The 16,174-nt window shown below is 48.1% G+C and overlaps 2 protein-coding genes across 3 annotated transcripts in view; one reads left to right on the forward strand and one right to left on the reverse strand.

Annotated features, from left to right (window-relative positions):
* LOC110294356 (acyl-CoA dehydrogenase family member 10) overlaps nt 1–10,975 on the reverse strand; it is a 40,742-nt gene extending 29,767 nt beyond the window's left edge. The window contains exons 1-3 of the mRNA XM_029477798.1: nt 10,772–10,975; nt 5,847–6,046; nt 1,803–1,951 (exon numbers count right to left, since the gene is read on the reverse strand). Of these exons, the coding sequence (XP_029333658.1) occupies nt 1,803–1,951; nt 5,847–6,033 (336 nt within the window). The 5' untranslated portion in view covers nt 6,034–6,046; nt 10,772–10,975. The remainder of the gene's footprint in view (nt 1–1,802; nt 1,952–5,846; nt 6,047–10,771) is intronic.
* A 77-nt stretch (nt 10,976–11,052) lies between these two features.
* Brap (BRCA1 associated protein) overlaps nt 11,053–16,174 on the forward strand; it is a 27,846-nt gene continuing 22,724 nt past the window's right edge. Inside the window, exons 1-4 of one of the 2 annotated variants that reach the window (XM_021162535.2) lie at nt 11,053–11,333; nt 12,482–12,643; nt 13,739–13,934; nt 15,560–15,749. In XM_021162535.2, the coding sequence (XP_021018194.1) occupies nt 11,252–11,333; nt 12,482–12,643; nt 13,739–13,934; nt 15,560–15,749 (630 nt within the window). In that variant the 5' untranslated portion in view covers nt 11,053–11,251. Of the gene's footprint in view, nt 11,334–11,358; nt 11,760–12,481; nt 12,644–13,738; nt 13,935–15,559; nt 15,750–16,174 lie in introns of those variants that run through there. The other variant, XM_021162536.2, reaches the window with a different exon arrangement.

Genomic DNA, 16,174 nt, shown 5'->3' on the forward strand with positions numbered 1-16,174 from the left:
TGTCGTACCTTGCCACAGTTTTATGAATTTCAGTTTCAGATCAATATTAGGTTTAAAAAAACTATTAAGTATTTTATTTTACACGTGGGTCTTTTGCTTGCAGGTATGTATGTACACCATGTGTGTGCCTGGAGTCCTCAAAGTCCAGAAGAGGATGCTGGATTCCCAGAAGTGGAGTCACACATGGTTGAGACAAAGTGGGTGATGGGAATCGAACCCGGGTCTTCTGTAGGAGAAGCACGCGCCCTCAACTACAGAGTCATCTCTCCAGTCCAGTGTTTGCTTGATTTTAGATTCCAATCTATAGGGTTTGCAAACAGGTTTCAAAATCTGCAAATGCCAAGTCTTGTGGGCCCAGATAGGTTTTATAATATTGTACAGAAATGTAACTAAATAGCAGGCAGTCAGCCTAGAGAGTGTGTGCAGGTCAACCACTCTTCTGTTGTGGCTTTGAGACAGGGTCTCACTCTGAAGCCCTGGCTGCTGGCACCCACTGAGATCACATACCCTGGCCTCTCCAGTGCCTGGACTAAAGGTGTACACCACTTCTGCTCAATCCTTCTACCTCTGCCTCCTGAGTGTTGTGGAAAGGGATGGATGAGCCACCAGACCCTGACAAAGGTTTCCAATGCTCACAAAGTTGTACAACCATCACCATCAGACGGGAACTTACTGTCCTAAAGAGAAACCAGGCCCAGGAACAGTCTCCATTTTTCCTTCTGGAAAACCCCCCATATGCTTTCTGTGCCTGCAAACTCAAGCAACGTGGCATCTCACCTGCAGCTCCTCAGTGTCACCCTGAGCTGTGACTGGCTGGCACAGTGTCACCCTCCGAGCTGTGACTGGCTGGCACAGTGTCACCCTCCGAGCTGTGACTGGCTGGCACAGTTTCAAGGCTTGCTGTTGGTCTTAGCATTTTAGAAATTACATTTCTTATGCAGGGGAATTGGTGATGCACACCTTTAATCCCAGCACTCTAGAGGCAGAGGCAGGTGGATTTCTGAGAGTTCGAGGCCAGCCTGATTTACAGAGTGAGTTCTAGGACAGCCAGGGCTACTCAGAGAGAATCCTTTGTTTTTAAAATAAATAATAAATAAATGATATCTCACACTTGTGAAGTCTGAGGACAACTTTCAAGAGTCAGGCCCTCCCTGCATCATTTAGATTCTGAAAAGTGAACTTCAGGTTGTCAGGCTTGGTGGTAAGCACCTTAACCGGCTGAGCCACCGCGCTAGCGCCACACTGCAGAAATGTCAGGCACAGTCATTCAGCAGCATAAAAGATACTTTCACCATAGTGTCCTTTTATGGAAGTTATTACTGGGTTTAAATTGTCTTTTAGTGGAGCTTTGAAGGTTACAGAAGTTACTGTACATGCAGAGCTTAAATAGTGCACAATGCAGAGAAAATGGCCCCTGTTTATTGATTTAATCAGCTTTGGCTCATAACCATTAGGCTGGTGGTTCGTGTTTCAGTGTCTGCTGTAGCTTACAGTAAAGAGCCAGAGTTATTTATTCATACACGAACCCAATGCTGAGGGCCTAGGCTTGCAAGGAAGAACTTAAAAACAAAGGCAGGCTATTAGGTTTTCATTTTAGTTCACTTAAATCAATGTTATGGCTGAATGGGAGCATACTTGAGGTCAAGAGAAAACCGTGAGAACACCAGACATGGGGGCAGAAGGATCAGCAGCTCAAGGGCACCGTGGGCTACAGGGTGAGTTCAAGGCTGCGGTGGTCTTCATCCCTGTCTCAACACCCCTCCTCTGAACAGAGAGAAAGGGAAGAAACGTTCGTCACTCACGATTTCAGAGCACAGTCTCCCGAATTCTTCCAAGAAGTGCTCCGTCGTTATCTCTCCTTTTATAAACCTTATCCAGGGCCCACTGTCACCACCTCTGATGAAAGCCTTCATTATAGTTCCAGAAGGGACATGATTCTGCGCCTCCCATCCTGAAGGACACAACACACACAGGATAAGGAGTGCACCACCCCGTGGCTAGGGTTTGCTGAGCTCGGGAGTGACAGCCACAAGTCCTGTGGTATTGCTGTGGTGGCTGTGTGTACTCCCGGGAAATCTGTATTCTCACTCTGAGGAGAGACGAACGCAGACGGGGAGCAGGGCTACTGAGGGTCCAGTCTCACCCTCTCTTGGGTTCTCACAGAGGCCAGGTAAGGATATCATCTCCCCTGAAGCTGGAGTTCCAGGCGGTTGTGAGCCGTGGGACAGGGAACCACATTCAGGTCCTTTGCAGGAGCAGTGGGCGAGCTTAGCCATCAGCCACCTCTCCAGCCCGGAGCTTCTGTTTGGAAGCACTTTTTCTGGGAAAGGGGAACCTATGTCTTGAGACTATTTGGTATAAAGAGAGAAACAGCCGAGTTTTCCAGAAGGACCACTGTCAAGGCAGCAGACACATGCAGGGAAACAGCAAGGCCTTTTGTTTTTGTCTTTGTTTTTTTGAGACAGAATTTCTCTGTATAGCCCTAGCTGTTCTGGAACTCACTTTGTAGACCAGGCTGGCCTCTAACTCAGAAATCTACCTGCCTCTGCCTCCCAAGTGCTGGGATTAAAGGCGTGTGCCACTACCACGCGGCACAGGAAGGCCTTAAAAGCAAGGCTTCCTCAGCTTCCCAGTGCTCTGATGGGCACAGCCTTGCTGCCCATCCCAGAGCTGGCAAGCCTGGATGGAAACTGGCACCCCTGTGTACAGTTCTAGGATGTAAACCAGGACAGCCTCTGTGGAAGGCAATCTGGCAGTTTCTGTCAAAAAAAAAAAATCTTCACTGTGTGTTTGATGTCATAATTTCACTTCCAGGAATTTCTTCCAGATATATTTACAAAGGAAGTGAAGTTCCCGTACAAGGCTGTGTGTGTGGAACTGCTTGTAGAGAAGAGGTTTTAAAAGGTAAATCTGTATGCATAGAGGGTTTGCTATGTCTGTCATGACTATGACTCGGGGGCCCCATCAGTCTCTCTGGGTTCTTGGGTTTTGTCTCTTCAGCACTGGAGCTGTCCACAAGGCAGGCACCCTGCCACAAGCACACCCTACCCTCCAGCCTGTATCATCTCACTGGAACACAGACACACCTGCACTCTCACAACAGGGACCAAGGTGACTAACTCAGAAACCTATTTGTGGCAGAGATGGTACAGCTCATAAAACTGGCATGGTCCTCTGAGGAAAAGCGTACTAGCCCTTAGAGTAAACCTTCACCTACTGGCATGACAGTGTAGGGAAAGATGGGGTGGGGGTGGGGAGGTGGAGTGGCAGAGGGGAGAGCTCCAGTGGAGTGGGTGCTTAGCACACACAAGGCCTGCCTTGATCCTACCGCCATGAAAAAGTAGAGTTGTCAGAATCACCCACCAGCTAAGACAAAAAAAAAAAAAAAAAAAAAAAGACAGAGAGCAGTGCACACACTCACGTGAGCATACTCGCAAACACACACTTACAGAGGCAGGATGACCTTCTCCGTTGTCATCCTTAGGAATACCATCCATCCCCTTTAGGATAAGTGACCGCAATGACTGGAGCTCACTCAGCTATCTAACTGGCTGCTCATCCAGCCCCAGGGATCCTTGCACCCTCCTTGCCTCCACCTAAGCAGTGCCGGGCTTACAAGCGCAGGCCAGCAGAGTCAGCCTTTTCCCTGGATCCTGAGACACAACACAGCTCCTCCTGCCTCTGAGACCGGCACTGCCCCTCTTGAGCCCTCTCCCCAGCCCTGCCACCATCGTCCTTTAGCCCTGAGTGATCCATAAATGGGGTTGGCACAACTGGGCCTGTCACCCAGGCTCACCTGGATCGCACAACATAGCCCAGGCTGCCTTCGAACTCTCAGTGATCCTCCTGCCTCAGATTCCCACGTATTAGAATTACAGATTCGAACCTTCCCATCAGTCTCGAAAAGAATTTCTCAACTGAGACTCAAAAGTCTAAAACTATAAAGAAGGAAACAGATGGTCCTAATGGTACTTTAAAAATGCAAATTCTGGTATGGATCCTTTCTCAAAAGAAAAAGAACCATCAAAAATATTATAAATAAAATCAAAGGGTGGGGGCTGGAGAGATGGATTAGTAATTAGGAGTGTTTACCGCTCTTGAATGGACCCAACTTCAGCTTCCGCAGGCACCTGCACACCATAAACTCAGGCAGGCACACACAAATGCACATAAATCAAAATAATGAATAACTCTCCAAACCACCATTGATGATATGACTGACAAAAGGCTCCTGCTGCAATTCAGCAAGAACCAGGAGGGACTCACGGAAAACGATATCAAAGTGACCTACAGACATACAGAAAGAGGCAGCCAGAGGACACAAAATGTCACAACTAGGCAGCACCGAGCATGGTGGCACATACAGGTCACTTAGCAGTACCAGGTGGACTGTGCCCTGAGCCACAGCCCTAGCTTGGATTCCTCTTCTCTTTTCACTCAGCTTACACGAGTTAGTTAACTTTTTTTTTTTTTTTAAAGATTTATTTATTATATGTAAGTACACTGTAGCTGTCTTCAGACACTCCAGAAGAGGGCGCCAGATCTCGTTACGGATGGTTGTGAGCCACCATGTGGTTGCTGGGATTTGAACTCTGGACCTTCGGAAGAGCAGTCGGGTGCTCTTACCCACTGAGCCATCTCACCAGCCCAAGTTAGTTAACTTATAAAGCTTAGAAATGATAAACTAGGGACTTGTGTTGGTTAGGGTTTTGTTTTTTGTTTGTTTGTTTGTTTGTCAGTTTAACACAAACTAGGGTCATCTGGGAAGGGAGAACCTCACTTGAGAAAATCCCTCCTCCAGACTTTTCTGTAGGCCAGACTGTGGGGCACTTCTCAACTAGTGATCGATGGGGAGGGCCTGGTCTATGTGAGTGATGCTACTTGTGGCTGGTGGTCCTGGGCTATATCGGAAAGCAGGGTGGGCAAGCCATAGCGAGAAGGAAGCCAACAAGCACCAGTCCTCCATGGCCCCTGCTTCTGTTCCTGCCCCCAGGTTCCCACCTGGAATCCCTACCCTGATTTCCCTCCATGATAAAGTCTGCCTAGGGTGTAGAACTCAAGTAAAGATGACTCTCCTCCCACGCTGCCCTTGCTCATGGAGTTTATCATGGACGGCAATGGGAAGGGGCAAGGACGGGACGGCAACAAAGAAGTTTCTTTCCTGGCACTCAGACCCAGGTCTGTGGGACACAGCTGGGGAAGAGGCTGTGTCACCTTGGGCTCCTCCCAGCCTCCTGCCCTCTTCTACCATGTGGTTGCTAGGAATTGAACTTAGATCCTCTGGAAGAACAGTCAGTGCTCTTAACCACTGAGCCATATCTCCAGTTCATTGTTTAGTTGTTTTTAAAGGAGGAAAGATTTACTCAGTGATGGAGACTTCAGGTCACTGGCTTGGCAGAACATGACAGCACATGTCATGATACCCGGGTGGAAGACAAAGTTCCTTATGTTTCTATTTGTTTATAGACGAAGTTTCATCTAGCTCAGGCTATCCTTGAACTTACTGTTTAGCTGAGGATGACCCAGAACACCTGATCCTCCTGCTTCAACCACCAAATGCCACACCTGGCTTCTGAGGTGCTAAGGACTGAACCCAGGGCTTCATGCCTGCTACCAATGGATCTACCCGATTTGCATAAGTCATTTCCTTTAACTCTCCCCCCAAATCCCAGGAGGGAGGGTCCATTATTAGCCTAATTTACTGACAAGCAAACCTGACTCTGGGCAGCTGAATAATTTTCCTCAAACACTGCCCTTAAGTGGGGCTTAGAATTTGACCCTCAGGCCTATCTGTCTCCATTTTCCCACTCCCACTTCCTAAGAGTTAAAAAGAATAAGGAGCTTACCCTCAGCCACTGTCCCTGGAGAAGGCACGAGAACTCCGCCCATGTCAAAAATGACTGCTCTGTAGCTTCGGCCTCCAGAATGTGACCAGCGGAGGACTCCCTGATGCCTGCCCAGGGGATGGTTCAGGGCCGTGGTCCTCCATGCCCAGTGCAGAGAGGAAGGCTGGAAAAGTCTTCTTACCCACATGGTGAGATGGAGGCTGTGTGGGGAGAAGGTTCAGGGCAGCCTGAGCCACAGCTTCTGTCCAGGGTTGGGGTTAAGTTAGGGTAGGGTATCCCTGAGCTGGCTGCCACCCACAGCTCCCGGCTAAGGTCCAACCAACGCTCAAGCCCCACCCACAGCTGGCTTCAATGACTGTTCACAAGGGGCCTTCACCCTCAACTGCTATAACCACGGAAAAGGGGGGTTGAGCCCTGACTTTCCTCAGTCCCAAATCTGTCTGTGCTTGCTCCTGAGACCCCAATCTCCTGCCTTCTTCTCTCACTGCAGATGTCTCTTCAGGGACCCTGGTGGCTCCCTGCTCTTTCCTCCTTCCTCCCTCATCAGCCAGAGAAATCCTTCAAAGCCACAGATGTGACCACATCTTAACCCCATTTTGTTTTCGTGGTTAGTTTGTTTTTGTTTTGTTTTTGACACAGGGTTTATTCATGTAGCCTTGGCTGTCTTGGAACTCACCCTATAGACCAGGCTGGCCTCAAACTCAGAGATCAACCTGCCTCTGCCTCCCAAGTGCTAGGATTAAAGTCCTGCACCACCAGCCTGTCTTATCCCCATTTAAAACCTTCACTGGAGCCGGGCGTGGTGGTGCACGCCTTTAATCCCAGCACTCGGGAGGCAGAGGCAGGCGAATTTCTGAGTTCGAGGCCAGCCTGGTCTACAAAGTGAGTGCCAGGACAGCCAAGGCTACACAGAGAAACCCTGTCTCGAAAAACCAAAAANGCTCCTGAGACCCCAATCTCCTGCCTTCTTCTCTCACTGCAGATGTCTCTTCAGGGACCCTGGTGGCTCCCTGCTCTTTCCTCCTTCCTCCCTCAACAGCCAGAGAAATCCTTCAAAGCCACAGATGTGACCACATCTTAACCCCATTTTGTTTTCATGGTTAGTTTGTTTTTGTTTTGTTTTTGACACAGAGTTTATTCATGTAGCCTTGGCTGTCTTGGAACTCACCCTGTAGTCCAGGTTGGCCTCAAACTTAGAGGTCAACCTGCCTCTGCCTCCCAAGTGCTAGGATTAAAGTCCTGCATCACCAGCCTGTCTTATCCCCATTTAAAATCTTCACTGGAAACAGTGTGTGACAGTCCAACTGCAGGAGATACTAGCTGACCTGGAAAACTTAAAGAACCTGTGTGTTAGTAACCCTTTTCATTGCTGTGACCCACTCCCTGACAGAGTAGCACAAGGGAAGGATTTGTTCTGGGGCACAGTTTCAGAGAGCTTATTTCGTGGCTGTGCATGCAGCTCCATGCACTTGGCCAGAGCATCATGACAAAAAAAGAGGTTTGTACTTCATGGCCAAGCAGGAAGCAGAGAGGGAACATAGGAAATGGCCAGGGCAGGACCCCAGGACACACACCAGTGACTTGCTTCCTCTAGCTGGTCTGCACCTCTCAGGATGCAACAGCTCCCAACAAAGATATCTCAATACAAATCTGTCGTGAGATCAATCCACTGACTGGGTCCAGAGCCCTGAGAGGTAAACTGTCTCTGGACCCCATTGCTAGAACACCAAGAGGTCTGGATTCCTAACTCTGGAGGCCCTCTTATTCAACAATGAGAAAGTAGGCTTTTATTGGGGTTTGCAGGGCCACACCTATAATCTCAGCACCAGGGAGACAGAGGCGGGGGGCGGGGGGGGTCTCAGTGTCTCCAGGCCAGGGCTACATAAGACCCTATCTCAGACACAGAAACAAACTCTGAATAGACACAGAAACTGACTAGCAAGCAAAACCAAGACCTAAAAAGGGAACCTTTCGTCTTTTCTCTCTTTTATTCTTGAGAAAAAAAAAAAAAATCTTGCTCTGTAGCCCAACCTGTCTCAGGTGCTTGGGTCCAGGCAATCCTCCTGCCTTAGTCTCCTTACATAGCTGGCATGGGAGGGACATATGGACTGTTGTGCCCAACTAACAAAATAGTAAACCATGAAAATCTCAAGATGTACCAATTCATCAAAATCTGGCTGCATTTTGTAGTTAAAAACAAAACAAAACAAAACAAACCCCAAACTCCAGACTCATGAGCCTCTTTCAATTTTCGTCTTTCCATGCTGAGGCCGAAGTCTATGAAGGACAACACCCTGATGTGGAGGCAGAGGTTCCAGGCTTATGCTGCCACTTCTGTGTTGTGTATCCCTTGGGAATCTGGCCTTTGTGCACACTAGGCAAGCACTCTGTCCTGCTTCTCTCCAGGCCTTGGCACATGCTGTGCTGCCAGACCAGAGCCTGTTCCCCTGCTTCATCTGGCTGGTTAATTTCTACTCACTGTTACACCTCAGCCTTGCCCTCTTCTCTGTAGATTTTATTTCTTTTCCCCATGCTGACTGTGGCATTTTTGTGGTGGGCTCCCACCCCCAATGTCCCTTTTTCATAACTGTCGTGGAGTATTTAACCTCTACAAACATTAACAGTTCTCCTAACTGCTTCTATGGTAAGCCCCACAAGACAAGGATTGTGTTGTCTTTTAGACAGTCATCCCTTGGGGTTTGGTGCTAGAGTCAGAACAGCTCCTCAGGCTAAATGACCTGAAGGATGAGAAACTGGATAGATCAGAAAATAGCATGGGCACTCAGGAGGCAAAGGCAGGAGGATTTCTAAGTTCGAGGCCAGCCTGGTCTACAAAGTGAGTTCCAGGACAGCCAGGGCTATATAGAGAAACCCTGTCTCGAAAAACAAACAAACAAACAAACAAACAAACAAACAAACAAACAAAAGAAAATAGCATGGAGTCCTGAGGATACATGGCTGAATCCCTAGCACATGGGAGGCAGAGGCAGAGGCAGAGGCAGGGCAGCCTTGAATGTTCAAGCTAGCCCAGGCTAGCCAGCAAAGAAAGGGAGAGAGGGTACAGGGAGGGAAGAGCTAGGGACACGTTTGAGTGGCTGACATCCAGGAAGAGCTGTGACTCCTTGTCCCCTCCTGATTAGCAATGCTAGTTTCCTGGCACTGGCATCTTCTATACCACAGTGCATCTTTGTTTTCTCCTTGTCAATCAGAATGAGGTTAGACTAATGTAGGCTTCCTGCCTCAATCATATTTCATAAACGACCACACGGTGTATAGTTTTATATTACTGACATGGTGTTGTAAAGACACAGGGATCTTGTGTTTGACTGGTTTCCAAATCTGATTCTGCTTTCCACTGACAGTGAGGTCCTCGATATGTTAGCCTCTCTGAGCCTCAGCTTCTTCCTCTGTAAAATGGGGACAATTACAGTACCTATTGCAAAGGTGGGGGCAGGTTTCCATTGCCTAAAGTACAGAATGTAGAACTATCACGTTAGTGTGTGTCACACTACTTAGAGTTATCTAACACTTGACTTGGGGGTGTGCCTCAGCAGAATGGCTTGTGCTTAGCATGATGAAGACTCTAGGTCAACCTCAGCACCATAAACTAATGTCTGACACAGTCAGATGATCTACACTGTGTGGATGGCTTGTGCACTTTCATATATGCCCATTTTTCTCCACAAGGGGTATGATTTGGTGATATCTACGCTTTTTTTGGTGGTCATCACCAGGTGATCATACTACTAAGGTCTATGGTTCACAGACACACATACATGCACCCCAAAAGGGTTATAGAAAGTGAAATTTGAGCAAAAGTTGGGAAATCTTGGCATTAAGAGGCTGTAAGACATATTACATAGAAAATAGTATAAACACCTCTATATATTGTATGTTCCTGTTACAGGTACCATTTGTATATATGGCCTCTCCCAAACCTCTTACACAATGTATACAATATTGTCCATCCTGACATGTCATATTTTTTCTCCATATATGCACTAATCTTACCTGGCCTTTCTTCCTTTCTTTCTCTTTCTTTCTTTCTCTCTTTCTTTCTTTTTTCCTTCTTTTCTTTCTTTCCTTCTCTTATGTGTGTGTGTCCTGAACATTGTTTTGATTATATCGTGTGTATTGTGTGTGTGTATTCTAGACACTGAACCCAGAGCCTATACCCCAAGCATTCTATCACTTAAGTGCATTCCTCAGTGTGTGTGCTCACTATAACACCTGCACAGAGGACAATCTTGAGTTAGTTCTATCCTGCCATCCTGTGAAGCACAAAGCCTTCAGCAGAAGCCTGTAAGTAACTCTGGCATTGATGAGGTGGAAAAGGCAGGAGGGTCAGAAGTTCAAGGACATCTGATTCCAATACGTAGAGAACACAGATTACCTTTTCTCCAATATATAGGGTTCTCAGTATCTTGGGCTACTCCAGACCTTGTCTCAGAAAAACTCAAAACCTCAAAACAACTAAACAATGGCCAGATGGTGGTGGGGCAGGGCTGTATCCCACAATTCCAGAGGCTTAGGCAGGCAGATCTCTGAGTTCGAGGACAGCCTGATCTACAGAATGAGTTCTAGGACAGCTAGGTGTACTTGGAGAAACTCTGACTGGGAGAAGAAAACAACAAAAACAAACAAAAAATAAAACAAAACCAAACACAACCAAACCACAAAACCAAATTTAACCATGACCTATATAGGCTTCCCAGCGTATCCCTGTCTCTTACACAGCGTTTTGTATCACACAACCGAGTGGTTATGCAATAACTAGCTCAGGATCACACGAGTGCCGAAGCTTGTCCTGTCTGGGGCTGTTTTCTGTGTCCGCAAAAATCATCATCCCACGCAGCCCCGCAGTGCTCGGCTCTCAGTGGATTATCTGTGAAGTCATTGTGCTCCTAACCAGCCCCTAGCCATACCTGCAGAAAGTTACAACCCTGAGGTCGAAGACCCAGGAAGCCTCAGAGTCTCTGCGGATCCATAGAGTCTCGGTGTGCCCTGCGGGAAAACTAGGGAGGACAAACACAGAGAGGGGTCAAACGCAAAACAGAAGCCAGACGTCTTTGGGTGCACTGCGCACGCTCCTCGGACCCTGTCCAGACGGTCAGCCAAGGGGGCAGAAGCGGCTGCCGAGAGCGCATGCGCGCCCTGGGTCTCGCCCCTTCGCGCGTGCGCGTGCGCGTGCGCGACCCCGCGGGTCAGAGACGGCGGCCGACAGGCGGAAGCGGAGGTTGTTGTGGCTCGGCAGGCTGCGCGCGACGGGGGCTGCCGCTGCTGAGGCGGCGGCCGCGGCTTCTGAGGCGGTGGCGGCGCTGCCGACCGCGGGCCGCTCGGCCTCTGGGCTCGGGCCGCAGCCTTCCGTTAGCCCACCGGGGCCCACGCCGAGCAGCGCCTGTCCTATGAGTGTGTCACTGGTGGTCATCCGACTGGAGCTCGCGGGTCACTCGCCGGTCCCCGCCGACTTCGGCTTCAGCGCCGCCGGTGAGTCGGCGACCTCGCGCCGGGCCGGAGGGTCGGCAGCCCTCGCTCCACCGGCCCCCGGACTTGCCGGGCGCCTCTGCTCGACGTCGCCCTCGCTGCGAGAAAGCGCGGCCCGGGGCGCGGGGGGGATGCTGTGCGCTTTTCCCAAGCTGGCAATCAGACAGGCCGGTGGGGAAACGATTTGCCCAAAGTTAGGTGTGAGTGCTGGAAACGCGAGTTTTAACCCAGCCGGGGACCGAGAGGCTGACGTCTTCACCACCGGCCACAGACTTCCTTAGTGGGCCATGCAGCTTCGATTCTTCCCGTGATCGTCACAACCTTACCTGATAGCATTGAGGCTCCTGAAGTTGGAGGCAGGAGGACAGACAACCAGAAACCAGGCAGGGTTACGGGGGAAACCTGTCTCAACAGACAGACGAGAAAACGGTGTGTGTGGGAGGGCGATTGCTTGGTATCTGTCAAGAGTTTTGTCATGTCTGAATCAGACTTGGTCTGATATGTGCCATACGGACTAAATGTCCCAAGTTGATGGAAAAGAGAAACGGACACTTAGTTTGGAGAGCTGGGCTGGCGCTCGTTCTCGGAAGGATGGCATCCTGGACACTCTGTGGTGGGTCCATTCTTTGGAGCTGCAGTAGAAGAGTGAGTTGTGGTCTTTCTTGTTCTTTGAGACTCCAGTGGCTTGATTTATTTCAAGGTTACAAGCGACTTTCCAGAGCTCAAAGTGACCCCTAGATCTGAAAGTCAGTTAAGTTGGCACTAGGCACAAACAGGTAACTTCATCCAGGCCCAGTCCTGGAGACATTTATTCAGCAAAGCCTAGGGGGAGAGCTCCTACTGTGTGCTTAGATGTGTGGGTCAGGTGCTGAGAAGCTCCTACTGTGTGCTGGGTTGTGTGGGTTGAGTGCCATACTGGGCAGGCCTGGTGCCTGCCTCAGAACTGATGTTAAGGAATTTCGGTCACATCTCCGGCTTTCTGAAATGCTGCTTATTCATGAATAAGTAGAGGGACAGAGGCAGACACTGGAAAAGGGCCTCATCCCGGGGGACGCGCCATAGAGGAGCAGGAAAGCTATTGATTGAATAGTGCCAAGAAGTGAGAGGAATTTGTTCTGTCATTCGGTATTAATCTTTCATGTGTTCTCCAGCTGGAGAGATGTCCGATGAGGAGATCAAAAAGAAGACATTGGCTTCTGCTGTCGCCTGTCTAGAAGGGAAGTCAGCCGGGGAGAAAGCAGCCATCATCCACCAGCACCTTGGCCGTCGGGAAATGACGGATGTGATAATTGAGACCATGAAGGCCAGCGCAGGTATGCCCACAGGAAGCCTGGCTGTGTTGGAGTACTCTGCGCCCTGGCTGGTTTTGTTTTTTGTTTTTTGCTTTTTGCGGTTGATGAGCCGCTGGGGCTGGGTGTATTTGTTAATGAGTATGGCCTTGAAGTTGTAATCTTGCTACGTTCACCTCCTGAGTGGTGGGATCATGTGTATGCACCCGTACGTCCAGTTTGCGTCCTGCTGGGCACAGACCCAGGGCTTCATACATGTAAGGCTAGCGCTCTCCCAACTGAGGTGTAGTTCCAGCATGCTTTTTCCCCCCCAGCATTTGTGTTCTTTATGTGATTTGTGAAGCATATTTCATTGTCTTTTTTGAAAGGGTTATTTAAACCCTGAAGTTTGGAAACATACCCCAAGACCCTGTTTTAAGAGAATAATACAGGAGAAACTAGATTGGCTGTCACAAAGTGGGCTCTCCCCTCTGGTGGGAGTGCTCATAACTACTAACTCTGCTCCAGTGGAGCAGTTCCTGGGGAAGCCTGCTGCTGCCCCATCCCTGCCCTACTGGCCTACACAGCTGAGGAAGTGGATGCTTTCTGCATCTATAGCATAGGTGTGGTCAGAACTGGAAGGTTCAGTTTTCAGAGAGCCCTGACTGTCACTGAGGAGCCAGGGTGAATGTTGCCTGCTTGTGTTGGGATGTGGGAGGAGCTTCTGTTGGGTTTTGAGAGTGTTAAGGGATTTTTTATTATTATTATTATTAAATTTTATTTATTTACATTCCAAATATTGCCCTCCTACCCCCCCCACCCCCGTTGTTAAGAGATTTTTACAAGGGTATGAGGAGATGTTTTTACGCAGAGAGAGCTGTACATGTTCTTGAGAGACTCCCAAACCGAACAGTTCAACAGTATGGTTTGTTGGGTTTTGTGACAGGGTCTCTTACATCTGCAGCTTTCCTGCTTCAGCTTCCTGGTGCTGGGATTACAGGCGTGAGCCATCATAACCAGCAGGAATGCAATGTTGTAGTTTCTCTGTCACAGTTCCCCTTGCACTTGAAATTCTAACTTTCTTAGGCTCCTTAGGCTTATTTCCAGCTGTTTGTGATCTGCTAATTTTCACTTTGTAAGATGAAGTGAGAGACACAGTGGAAGAAAAGAAGCCTTCAGCAGCCCCTGTCTCTGCACAGAGAAGTAGAGAGCAGAGTGAGTCTGTGAACACAGCCCCAGAGTCTCCATCCAAACAGCTCCCAGACCAGATTTCCTTCTTCAGTGGCAACCCTTCTGTTGAAATAGTCCACGGCATTATGCACCTGTACAAGACAAAGTAAGCCCAGCTCGCTTCCTTCAGACTGCTCTGATTTTTGCTTTGAGTAGGGAGAAAACTCTGTGCCCGAAAGGAGGTCAAAGGCTAAAGCTTTGACAACAAACTTACTGCCCTTAGGTACTGTGGACTACAGAGTTCTGAGTGTTGTATGTTTGACAGTGTAGATTGGGCCAAAGCTCTCCTTACTCAAAAACAAACATGTAGATGCACGTCAGAAATGCTTGGGAAATAATCTATTAACCGTTAGGCATGGGTATTGATTAGGGGATTGAAAACAAAAGGAGTCAAAGCACCTCATGCTTATGTCTGTACCAAACCGCAGGAGCCAGGTGATAGTAATTGACATGCCTGTTTTCGTGACTTCTTTATTTTGTTTTAGGGTTTTTGTTGGGTTTTTTGTTTGTTTGTTTGAGACAAGGTCTGTAAAGGTAAGGTGTGCACCATTAGGCCTGGCTTTTACAATTTTTTTCCCCTGTTTAAAAAAGAAAAAGCAGCCGAGTGTGGTGGCGCATGCCTTTAATCCCAGCACTTGGGAGGCAGAGGCAGGCAAATTTCTGAGTTCCAGGCCAACCTGGTCTACAAAGTGAGTTCCAGGACAGCCAGGGCTACACAGAGAAACCCTGTCTCGAAAAACCAAAAAAAAAAGAAAGAACGAAAGAAAAAACTTTCTTCTGGAAGCCCAAGAAAAGGAGGCACTTAGATAACCCACCAGCTGGGTCTTCAGCTCTCAATACAATAATTTGTTGATGTCTCAACAACTGTCTTTGCCCTAACTTGCCTGCCATGTCCCTCCAGGGAAGCTGGGAAGCAGCCAGTCATCGGGTAGCCATTTTGGATCCCAGCCATGACGTCTGTTTTCAGCATATCAAAAGCAAATTGCACTGTAGAAGGTTTCTCTCCCTCCTTCGAAGCTGTTCAGACCAACAGTATTTTTTCTAATCTCAGTCCCATTGTCGGAGGTTAGAATTGTTGCATAGACTTGTGCTCACTCTTCTTCTGGAGCTCCTAAGACAAATGTCACAGTTGCACTGTGCCTCAGTTAAACATGGGACTGGAGACATGGCTCAGAGGTTAAGAGCACTGGCTGCATTTGCAGAGGACCTGGGTTCAGTTTCCAGCACCCACAAGGTGGCTCACAACCATCTTTAACTCTAGTTCCAGGGGTCCATGCCTTTTCTTCTAAGCACCAGGCCTGCATGTGGTGCACAGACATATGTGTAGGCAAACACTCATACCCATAAAAATAAATATCTTTTGAAAAGAATAAAACACTGAGTGTAGTAGTCTAAATTAATAACTGTTTAAATCAAGATTAATAATTCTGGAGAGGTGCTGTGTGAGGTGAAAACAACCAAAATACATTGTGTGAAATTCTCAAGGAACTAATCCAATACCTTTTTTAAAGATTAAAAACTCTGGTTAGGGCTTGCCGTAAAGTGCACCGCAGACACGTGGAAAAGGACCCAGGTACCGATGGTGTATGTTTCAAGCAAACTCACCAGTTAAATATTTGAGTTGATTTGTAAAATACTAGCCATTTTATTTTTCACATTTTCTCAGACAAAAGAGTCATTTGGTTGTTGTTCTCCAGACTTTTCAAGACGGTCTCATTGTCTTCCTCTTAGTAAGATGACCTCTCTAAAAGAAGATGTGCGGCGCAGTGCCATGCTGTGTGTCCTCACCGTCCCTGCCACCATGACCAGTCATGACCTTATGAAGTTTGTTGCCCCATTCAATGATGTAATTGAACAAATGAAAATCATCAGGGACTCTACTCCGAATCAGTACATGGTGCTGATCAAGTTCAGTGCGCAGGTAAAAGTTAAGATGCTAGACACCTCTCTGCTGCAGACGGGCTATAGAAACTGCGATGCCAGTTTTGTGGGTTTTATGCCTCAAATTCAGATATGACTCCTAGGGTGTGGTTGGTGAGGTTGTAGCCCCAAGGCTATTAGAAATACAATTACGTTGGCCTTTTTTTTATATATAATATACATTTATGTATGTGTATGTATGTGTGTGTGTGTATATATATATGAATGAGCACACTGTGACTGTCTTAAGACACACCTGAAGAGGGCATCAGATCCCATTACAGATGGTTGTAAGTCACCACGTGGTTGATGGGAATTGATCTCAGGACCTCTGGAAGAGCAGCCAGTGCTCTTTAACTGCTGAGCCATCTCTCCAGTTCTTTTTTTTTCTTTTCTTCTCTTTTCTTTTCTTTTTTTTTTTTTTAA

The sequence above is a fragment of the Mus caroli genome, chromosome 5 (assembly GCF_900094665.2).
Source record: "Mus caroli chromosome 5, CAROLI_EIJ_v1.1, whole genome shotgun sequence".
In the NCBI taxonomy this organism is placed as follows: Eukaryota; Metazoa; Chordata; class Mammalia; order Rodentia; family Muridae; genus Mus; species Mus caroli.